The following is an 11142-nucleotide window of genomic DNA, read 5'->3' as shown; positions in this document are numbered from 1 at the left end:
CAAAATAATTATTTACCTATTCCAAAATTTGCCCTTATACCATTTAGAACACCATCACCAAAGAAGATGTCTTTTTAAGAATCAAATACAATTCAGATAAAAGAGCACAATGATAGCTTCAACACATTGGAATCTCCAGAAATATTTTAACAAGATACTTTTACCTTTTTTGACTGATGAGAATTTTCCTTAAAAATAATTTTGACATAAATGGTGTATATAGAATATTTATAGTATTCACTGAATATAATCAAACAGAAACAATCACATATTCATTGAGGTCATATTAAGTAAGACAAACATGTTTATAATAACGCAGCTATTGCAGGGTCACTAAATTAGTAATGCATAAAGTGAACTATGAACTACTCATCTAATCTAGAACCTACTCATCTAGAAGCAAACATAGTCTTCCTATTGAGCTGATTATGTTAAAGCAGGTTGTAGTCTTGTGGACAAAAAACCAAGAAGACAAGAAAACTGAAAAAGGAGGATAAATTCTTCTTAATTTTTAAAACTAGGATGATTATGAAGAACTAAACTAACTTCATTGATGATCATTTTGTTGAGACACCATGAAAAAATGGTTCCCCACTATGGGAACTCTGTGCTTTCCTACAATATGTTTAGGGCATTGTTACTCCATATTGCAAGTGATATTGGGACTGTCACAATTGATACGGGGAGGAAGCACTATGAGTAAAGATGCCCAATTGGGAGAAAATGTATTTTAGGTAAAATAAGAAGATTAGTCATTGTGAAATGCTGGGCTTAGATAGTGGATCAGTAGGAAAGAAGGCCGAATGGAGCAGTCTACTGAGTGAGGGCTTTGAATGGCAGGAAGACGAGTTTGTACTTTATCTCTAAGTGACAGAAGTATGAATGTATACTCCGTTTTTGGTGTGAAAGCCCCAAACAATGAAAATGTCCATTACTAGGTGTTTTTTTTTTTGGTTTCCTTTTGACCCATTGTCTTTTAGAATACTTATTTTCTGAATTTAGAAGATTACACTCTCCCTTGAAAGGCTCTACATACATATGCATTTGATTCCTTCCTCTAGCTAAGAGTAAACCAGCAAAGATACTCAACGTTAAAAGAACATATATATCATAACACCGTATAAATACTCAGTGAGTCATGCATGTTTAAAATGTTTTATTGAGCATTTATCATCGATGAACTGAACTTTAATTGCTAAGGAAATGTGAAGAATGTGTCTCTCCCTCTACTTAAGTATGAGCCAGACATGACTTACTAAGGCCATTCTTCATTGTTTTTATAAGAAAGTGAGTTGAGAAGTGACAAATTCTACTTCTTTTTCAAAGAAGTCTCAGTTTTGGTTAATTCTTAATCCCAGGACTTTCTTTAGGGCATCTTTCATGTTTTTGTTTTGGAGGCTATAGATAATGGGATTTAAAAGCGGAGTCACTGCTGAGTATACCAATGTGACAATCTTCTGCATTCCTGTTGGTCTCCTGGCTGTTGGGCTCACCTACATCACCATAAGGGTTCCATAGAATAGAGACACCACCATGAAGCAGGACTCGCATGTGGAGAAAGCTTTAGTTCGACCAGCACCGGAGGCAACACAAAGCACAGCTCTGAGTACCAGAGTATAAGATGCTAAGATGGAGATGAAGGGCCCAAAGATAATCACTGAGCTGAAAGTGTAACAGATAAGCTCAGTGGAAGGAGCAGGGATGCAGGCTAGTGCAAACAATGGGCCTGGGTCACACACGAAGTGGTCATTGATGTTGGGTCCACAGAAGGCAAGTTGGGAGATGTGAATAACAGGGATTGGATAGTAGAGAAATCCACTCACCCAGCAAACACAGACCAGGATCACACAGAATTTCCCAGTCATGATGGAGGGGTAATGTAGTGGGTGACAGATGGCCAGGTAGCGATCATAAGCCATAACTGATAAGAAGAAACACTCTGTTATACCCAGTGAAAAAATGAAATAGAATTGGAGGAAGCAGCCAGTGAAGGAGACGGTCTTGCTGTCAGAGAGGATGTTGACCAGCATGTTTGGGACAGTGGAGGAAATGTACCAGATCTCTAAGAAGGCAAAGTTTCCCAAGAAGATGTACGTGGGCTTGTGAAGTTGCCTGTCCCATTTCACTGCACAGACAATAGCCCCATTTCCCAGCAGGGTCAGGAGATAGACGACCAGGATTAATGAGAAGAAGAAGTTCTGTATCTCTCTTTGACTAGGGAAACCCAGGAGGACAAACTTAGTCACAAAATGCATTGTGTTCTGGGATCCCAAAGCTGTTAGAGAAACAGAAGTAACCAAGCAGTGAATAATAATGAACATTTGTAGTTTTTGCTGACAGATTGCTTGAAAATATATGAAATATTTTTACGTACATTATCTCATTTGGTCTTCCACATGACCATTTGAGCTGTAGGGAGGTGTGCTTTATCCTTCTCTTTAACAGATAAGCAAACTGAAGTTCAGAGAGATTTAAAGGGTTTACTTAAATGTGCAAAGGCAGTAGCCCTTAGGTACACTGGTCCATATGGAGATTGTTTTGGAACAAACTCTACTTCATTTCAAATATTTCCGTATTCAAATATGATTTCTTTGGGAGGCCATCATTTTCCCTGGCTTGTTTCCCGATAAGCTGCATTTGGAGGAGCTTTACATCATGACGAGGCTCTTGAGCTACCTTGTAGCTGGGTATGTCAAATTCTTTCATATATAAAACCACGTGCCTTTGTTTTTGCTGAGAATTAAGCCCAAAACACCATAACTTGTCCATTCATCATCTTGCTTTTATCCAAATTAAATAATGAATAGAGAGGTCACCTTAGGATGTGCTGAGACCACAAAGATCTTTCTCATGTTGGCTGAATTAAGAGTTGAGAGTTGAGGCAGGACTAAATACTTGGATATTCTGCTAACAACCCTCCTAAAACTATTGGTCCAGGCTTATTTCTATGTCCTAAAGTTTCCTGGTTAAAGTTCAAAATATTTGGCTTGGTAAGCCAACCATTAATATTTTAAATTTAGTAAGATATTGACTACAAATTTAGGATAATTGACCATATTATTTATTAATGTCAATGGTAAGATACTCACAAAATTGCATCCTTATGCTGTTGATACGATCTTCAGAGAGAGAAAGTCCTGCTTTTCAGTATTTGTCCAGACCTGGAGCAAACTCAGAGGATAAATGTTTGATTGCCAAGGTAACATTGGATATTTGTATCAATTAACAATATTTTTAGAATGATGAAAAATATTCTTTCTAATAAACTTGATTTCAATGAAAATCTAAAGTTTGTCCAAGTGATTTAGTTCAATGGAATATAATTATAATGACCATATGTGTGAATTTCTAGGAGAGTTGTAATTTCAAATATACTTCCCATAACTATACCTATATTTGCCAAACCACATGCTGTCATTTTTGTTTGGAAAATATAGTTACTGGACTTGAAATAAGAAAAAAGTTGAATGCTGAATTTAAATTGTAGCACATTATCCATTTACTTATTCATTTAGGCATTTAACAAATGTTTATTCACCATTTATTATATTTCTAGCAGTGTGCTAAGCTCTGGGGTACAATCGTAAACATGAAAAATAAAATTCCTTCCATTTTGGAACTTCTGGTTTATAAAAGCAATCAGGACTGCCACCTACATCTGTACAGTCATGTCTCTGTGTAACGGTGGCTTCCTTGAACTGTGTGTTTCACAGCAGGCCCACCTATACGCTGTGGGCCTGAAAAAAGATATTTATTCCAGTCAGGAATAACAGATAAATCTATGTAGTGACAGTAGTAGCATGATGGCCAACTTTATTTGACATAAATGTGATATTTTGGGCTTTTCAAGATGGTAGGCAGAGACAAGAGACATGAATCGACTTAGTCTACCCCTAGGCAAGAAAGTTATGGCACAGAGAAGAGAAATATAATTCCAAGTCATGGTTTTTGACCTGGATCCAGATCTCATAAGTCTTAACTCCTATTTGGTCTATTGACTTCAAAATGTCTAAGACCTTTTGACATCTATGTTGCAGTGAAATTTTAGTTATCTGTGTAATACAGGATCACAGTAAGATGGCTAAATGAACTTTACAGGTAACTTGAAATCTCACTGCATACCTTTCTATTGCCTCTACCTCCAAAGTAAATCTATTGGTAGCTCAAATGGAAAATTTAAATCCACCTCTTTCATCTCTCTATTCACCTCAAGTGATACAGGAAATGAACAGATGGAGAAAAGATGGGCAACCCACTCTGTATGAAGTGACAAGGAAGTCAGATCCTCCTCCATAACCCCAACGACTTGCTTGAGATTTAACCACTTGCCCAGGGAAGAGCACTTTTAAGATTATAAGTGCAGCGATCCTTCTTCCTTTAAACATTTATATATATACATTTTTTTGTATGAGAAAGATCAGCCCTATGCTAACATCTGCCAATCCTCCTCTTTTTTTGCTGAGGAAGACTGACCCTGGGCTAATATCCGTGCCCATCTTCCTCCACTTTATATGGGATGCCGCCACAGCGCGGCGTGCCAAGTGGTGCATCGGTGCACGCCCGGGATATGAACTGGTGAACCCCGGGCCGCTGCAGCGGAGCGTGTGCACCAAACTGCTTGTGCCACGGGGCTGGCCCCTAAACATTTATATTTTTAAGGTTAACCTCTAGATAAATCCAAAGGATAAGAGAGTCTGCTGGCCTGCTTCTTTCTCAGTTGCCACTTGCCAACAACTCTGAAAAAAATAAGAACAGCCTGCTTTAATTGCTCTTGCTGAAGGATATTTGTTAATCAAAACTTAGATATTAGAAACAAAGTGGTACAAGACTCAGGCTATATTCTAACTGAAAGAAATTTAATGGCCCCCCGCCCTGCAAATATCCAAGACATTTGAGAACTATTTTCCCTAAGTGAGTTGTATAGTGGGAGCTCTGTACCAGAGTGAGCCCTTATTGTGACTGTATCACCTGAGCAGTCCTCAGAGTGTGTTGGGAGAAGAGAACTGCAGGGCCTAACACGTTGTTCCTACAAAGAAAAAGGCCACAGAATTAACAGATTTACAGAAGAGCCAGCATGCTCTTTGTATCTGACAGCAGTGGGTGTGCAGGAACAGTGATGCGCCGATTCAGGCAGACTTTTCTTACATACCTGATGGTGTTTCTGGATCCAAGGGGAAGATGTGAGAGAAACTCCAGCTACAAATTTGTCCTCATTACACAATCTAAAAGCTCGTTCATGGATGGGGAGCAGTATTTGTGGCTCCAGAGACTTGCTTCCTTTAGTATTCGGAACCAAGTGAAATGTATTTTTCATGTCAGTGATTATTAATGTTTACAAGTCTCTCCTGAATAGGATTCACAGTTCCCCAGTATGCTCGCTGGGAGGCACCTAGTTCCCTGTGCATGTATCTCTGTGTTTGCACCTAATCCCACCTATATTAGTGTATATTTCCTCCAGTGGTCTGACTAGTGGACATAGAGGTCAGGATAAATATCCAAGAGAGGCCAGGGAAAGTTTCCTATTTGTGGAGATGTCCTTCCTCGAAGGAACTGATCTGCCTAGGGAGTGGGGTGGGGGAGAGGAGCGAGAGGGACAGGTTAATGGGAAAGAAGAGAAAGAGAAAGAACATATGTGCGTGTGTGTGTATGTGTGTGTGAGCTTCTCTCCAAACTAGACTTGCTTTATTATTTGTGCCAAACCTATAAACACTTAAATTTAAAAAATTCTTTGTCTATACATAGTTTACTTAATTTTGTTATGTTCAACACGAGGTAAAGAATCTCCTTTTTCAATTTGAAGTATAGCTTGACCACGTTTGAAGAAATTTAGTGTTCTGTAAAAGCAGATTTGTAATGTAATTGATTTACATGATGCAATATTAGTGAAAATGAAAGTTTAGCCCTGTAAATGGCTCAGAGGTGGGAAGTATGAAGTTTTTCATTGCTATCAGGGGAAGGAGAACAAACAAGATAAGGTAGAGAATCTGAGGGGGAAATGAATTCAACGACAGCAAGAGTTCAAGTACAGAACACTACTGAGGTTAGGAGTGAGGCTGTGTAAGGACAGAGCAGGTTCTCAACAACGTAGTCCCTGTACTGACACTTTTAACATCACTTGAGAACTTGTTAAAATGCAAATTCTCAGGCTCCACCCTGACCTACTGGGTGAGATACTCTTGAGTGTGGGGCCCAGCCATCTGTTTTAACAAACTTTCCATGTGTTTCTCGCGCATGCTGAAGTTTGAGAACGACTATATAAATGATAGAGCATAAGGATGGGTATGTTTGAAACAGCTTGGAAGTTCAGAAGGGATTTCAGTAGGATCAGGAATTAAGTGGTTTGGAGGCAGGGTTAAGGATATTTGTAGGGAAAATTGGCACTTGAGTGTGAGTTATAGGTGATGTTGTATCTGGAAAAGCAGGATTGGATTTAAGTATGTGGGAGGTTTTGTAAAGAGGCCTGGGATAGTCAAGGAAATGGTGGAGAAGATTATTCAGGCATCATATGACAGGGTGTGACCTGGGATAAGAAGAGGGCACTGGGTAGTGGCAGAGTTCAACCTAAAGAGAAGGAGTTGGGGTATTAGATAGAAAACCAGGACAAAGAAAATATAGATCCTAGCATGATTGTTTTCACTTATTAGCCATAAGATCTTGGTGAGCTCATTTTTTTAAATTTTAACTACATACTCACGTGTCTTGTGTACCCTACAGGGCTGATATGAGAATGAAATGAGATTATAGATATGAAAATATTTTGTAAATGTCTATATAATCATAATATGATTAAATGTGGTTCAAGAGCCTCAGGAGTGGATTCCTAACTTTACATTATCTCTTAAGATTGTCATGAAAACATCTTTCCAGAATTACAATTTCTTTTCTTAGTATCTAAGAGGACTTTCCGTTCCTCCTGGGCAAATGAGCTCTCTGGCTTGTTCCCCTCCCCAAATGTATATCTACAATAACAGGTTAAAATACAAATTCCTTTAAAAAGAAACAATTTTTTTTGACAGCTAGAAATAAAAGTTTTAAAATGCCTATGCCTCTATCTAGTCTATTGTCAACAAAATGGTCATGGGGACGACCCTTTTATATAGTAAATAGGACCATGTTATTCCTCTGCTAAAAACTTTCCAGGGTTTTCCATCTCATGCAGAATTAAATATCCTTACTATGGCTTATAAGGTCCTGCACAATCTGTCCCTCTGTTCGTTCTCTTTGACTTCATCTCCCATATTCTTCCCCTTAATTTCTCTACTCCAGCGAGACCAATCTTGCTGTGCCTTGAACACAATCCTGCCTTAGGATCTTAGAGAGAACCTACTTTCCTCCATCTGGAATGCTCTTTCCTCAGCTGTGTACGTGGCTCATTCTCTCGTCTTCTAGCTTTTGCTTAAATGGTGCCTTCTCAGTGTTTCCTTCCTTGATCATCCTATTTAAAATTTCTTCCCTTTCTCCCACGCTTCCTGCCCTTGTTCCCCTTTTTCCATAATGATTATCACTCTCTGATTTGCTATAAATTTTATTTATTTTTTTATTGTCTATCCCCCACTAGAAAGTAAACTTCATATGGATAATGGTTTTTGACCATTTTGGTCACAGTGTATCTTTAGTACCTAGAAGAGTGCCTAGAACATAGTAAATGCTCAATCAATCTTTGTTGAAAGAATTACTATGTTTTTATCTGATGTTAAAAACATGTATCACTTTTATCTGATGTTAAAGCATGAAATTTTCAGTCTATCCCTAATTTGGAAGATTCTCAACCATGAAGAGCCAAGGAGATAAGAAACTTGTTGTTATTAAAACCTTTAGGTATGTATCCATTAGGCATTTAAATTAGATTCTTTATTCACTTTAAAAAATATTGGACTGTCTTAAGACATGCCTTCAGTACACCAATGATGATCCACCTGGGATAACTGCTCTTTTTCTACCTTCCACCCCCATCCCCAGTAATGAAAACTAAAACAATATGCAATAGCACAGATATAATGTCCTCATATCACTATCTACTGGAGCTATCCATGTTGAAAATATTGTTGTTACCTTTGGAATGTAGTATGAAACAACTGTGGCTTAGCTCTGCCCAGGTTAGTTCAAGAATAAAACTTTGAGGGATCCTATTGAAAAATATCTTCTTTACAGTGTTCATTGGAGAATTAGCAGCAGTTAATGAAGATTTTCTTAATTAATATTTTATGTCTGGACAGTAGTTTACTTGGTCTCATGTAGATTCACTTATATTCATTTTATCCTTAGAACTTGCTTCAGTGCAGCCTTCATTTCCTTGTTTCGTAAGCTGTAAATCAGAGGGTTTAAGAAGGGAGTCACCACGGAGTAGAACAGAGTCATAATCTTCTGCATTTCAGCTGGGTTATCAGCTGTGGGGCTCCCATACATTGCCAAAAGGGCCCCAAAGAATAAGCACACCACCGTCAGATGTGATCCGCAGGTGGAAAAGGCCTTCTGCCGGCCAGCTGCTGAAGGGACTTTAAACACAGCTGTCAGTAAAAGGGAATAGGAGCTAAGGATGTACAGAAGAGTGAGGATGATAATGAGGGAGCTCAGGATATAGAAGACGATCTCAATGACAGGGGCTGGGGCACAGGACAGAGCCATCAGTGGGTCCATGTCACACACGAAGTGATCGATGGTATTGGGTCCACAGAAAGGCAATTGAGAGAGCTGCACAATGGAGACAGAGTAACTAAGGAACCCAAACACCCAGCAAAGAGACATCAAGATACAGCAGAATCGTTGGGTCATGACTGTTGGGTAGTGCAATGGGCGGCAGATAGCAAGGTACCGATCGTATGCCATGATGCAAAGGACATATGCCTCAGTTGTACCAAGGGAAGTAAAAAAATATAACTGGAGGAAACAGCCAACAAAAGAGATGGATTTTGTCTCTGAGAGGAAATTGGCTAGCATACTGGGCACAGTGGAGGTAATGTACCAAATTTCAAGGAAAGCAAAGTTCCCTAGGAGAATATACATAGGGGTATGGAGCCGTTGGTCCAACCTCACAGCACAGACAATGATTCCATTTCCCATTATGGTAAATATATAGATCCCAAAGAACAGTGCAAAGAGGAACCTTTGCAACTCCTGACAACCAGAGAAGCCTAGGAGGACAAATTCAGTCACAGTGCTTGTCTCTGAGTTGTTCGTGAATCCCAGGGCTGCAGAGAAGACAGAAAACATTATTATGCAAGCTGTTTGTTTCCTGAAACAGTTGTGGGAAACTGTGCAAGGTACATATGGTGGCTATTTGGCAATTAGTTTGGAATAACCCATCCATTAACTCCTGGCTCTTATTTAAAAGCCACCAATCAACAATCCCAGTGATCTCAAATTTCAATAAACTTGGGTTTATAACAATGGAATATGTAGATTTTTTGGATTTTCCTTATCAACGGATTAGGTTAAAAAAACTTCTCTTTCCTTTGAAATTTTGGAAACTCAGAAGCACTACAGTCTATGAAAGGCAGCAAAGTGGTTATCGGTTTGTATTTCTTTTTTCCACCCTTAGTTGAATTATTTCTAACAGAACAGGTTTTAGTCTGACAACTTTTTAGCCAAGCTTTAGGAGTCGAATAACTATTTTTTTGATATCTCTCCCCAAGTAGAAAGTACTTGACATAGTTTTCAGATACTCTAGAGCTGTGTATGTTCATTATGTACTCTGAATTATTCTGTTTACATCAGAATAATTTTCTCTCCTAACATATTAATGAATTATAAGACTAAGCATAGAAACCAAAAGGAGAGGTCATAGTAATATTTTTGGGGAGAGTAGATAGTTAATACTTAGCTCAGAATATTCCTTGAATTGACTTGATGCTTTTATTTTAAACTCCCCTAATTTTTCAATTGAATCTCCACAATCCTAAAAAAATGAAGTGTTTTAAATAATTATACCATAAATATCTCATTCAAATAAACAATTTGTTTCAAAATATATGGTTCAGCTACTTAAAAGGATTCACTCTTATGTTCTTATGTTGTCCACATATCGCAGATGATGGGTTTCAGCATTTCTGACTGAAATCTCACCTGCCCACTTGCAGGCAAGTCAGAATCTTAATAAGCTGTGAAAGTTCAGTTATCAAAAGTCAGATAGAAAAACAAAAAAGCAAACACTACATAGGTCTAAACACTACGTAGGTTGCAAAGGTCAATTCTAGCTGGACACAAATGTTATTTTCTTTTTTTTTCATTTTGGTTATACACAAACCATATGTAAAAAATATTCAATAAGCCTTCTCCAAATGCAAGGATATATTTTAACATTTAGTGATTAAGTACAACATTTCAAATAATTTAAAACGCTTATGTCTTGTTATTTCATTTTTTTAAATGCTGCAAATTCTATAAATGCTACATTTACCTTACCAAAATAAAATTTACTTCCAAAATAAAAATACTTTTTTTTTTGTTTTTTGTAATTAGGGACATGAAAAATTTAGAAACAGACAAAACAAACCCACTTACCAGAATAAATAAATTTTAACTCTTTAGGGAATTACATTCCTCTCTTCTTTAAATGTTAAAATGGGATTTTTCACAATACGTTGTTTTATAACTTGTTTTTAACCTAATATATTTTACTCTTTTTTGCCATGTCAAAAATATAGCTCTACACTATCAGTTCAATGACTGCATTATCTTCCACAGATTTAATCAACTCCCTAGTGAGAGATTTAGACTGTTATCCATGTTTTTAATATGATAAGCACTCTCTTAATATTCTTAAGCGTGTATCTGCATATACTTGACACATAAAGTGAGCCTATAATGATTAAAAAATTAATAAATAGATGAATCAATGTACTCTGTCCTAGTTTTTGATGAAGACTTTAGATATCCTTTTGATACCTATCATTTACTAAAGTCATCAAGCCAAACTCTATTATATATAAGATGAATTCCTGATTAATATTTCCATAGCATTTTATATGTGTATCTACTACAGCATGTGCCATGATGACTAAATCATGTGTTTCCCTGGAGACTGAAAACTTCCATTCATGAATGACGTTAAATTTACCTTTATATTCTCATTGACTGAATTTCTGGTGCATAGTAGGCACTGGTTGAATGAATTAATGGTTGAATGAATTTCACACTTGCCAA

At 37.5% G+C, this 11142-nt stretch overlaps 2 protein-coding genes across 2 annotated transcripts; both read right to left on the bottom strand.

The window, feature by feature from the left end:
- Nucleotides 1-1331: 1331 nt before the first annotated feature.
- LOC131405896 (olfactory receptor 11H6-like) lies at nucleotides 1332-2321 on the bottom strand. Its single transcript, XM_058541133.1, is given in 1 exon segment — nucleotides 1332-2321. A coding segment is annotated over 1 exon segment (990 nt).
- Nucleotides 2322-8250: 5929 nt separating this feature from the next.
- LOC131405894 (olfactory receptor 11H4-like) lies at nucleotides 8251-9307 on the bottom strand. Its single transcript, XM_058541131.1, is given in 2 exon segments — nucleotides 8251-9214; nucleotides 9216-9307. Coding segments are annotated over 2 exon segments (1056 nt in total).
- Nucleotides 9308-11142: the final 1835 nt, after the last annotated feature.

Source organism: Diceros bicornis, chromosome 5 (genome assembly GCF_020826845.1).
Source record: "Diceros bicornis minor isolate mBicDic1 chromosome 5, mDicBic1.mat.cur, whole genome shotgun sequence".
Taxonomy (NCBI): Eukaryota; Metazoa; Chordata; class Mammalia; order Perissodactyla; family Rhinocerotidae; genus Diceros; species Diceros bicornis.
The sequence above is the reverse complement of the archived record's forward strand: the minus strand, read 5'-3'. Positions and strand labels throughout refer to the sequence as shown.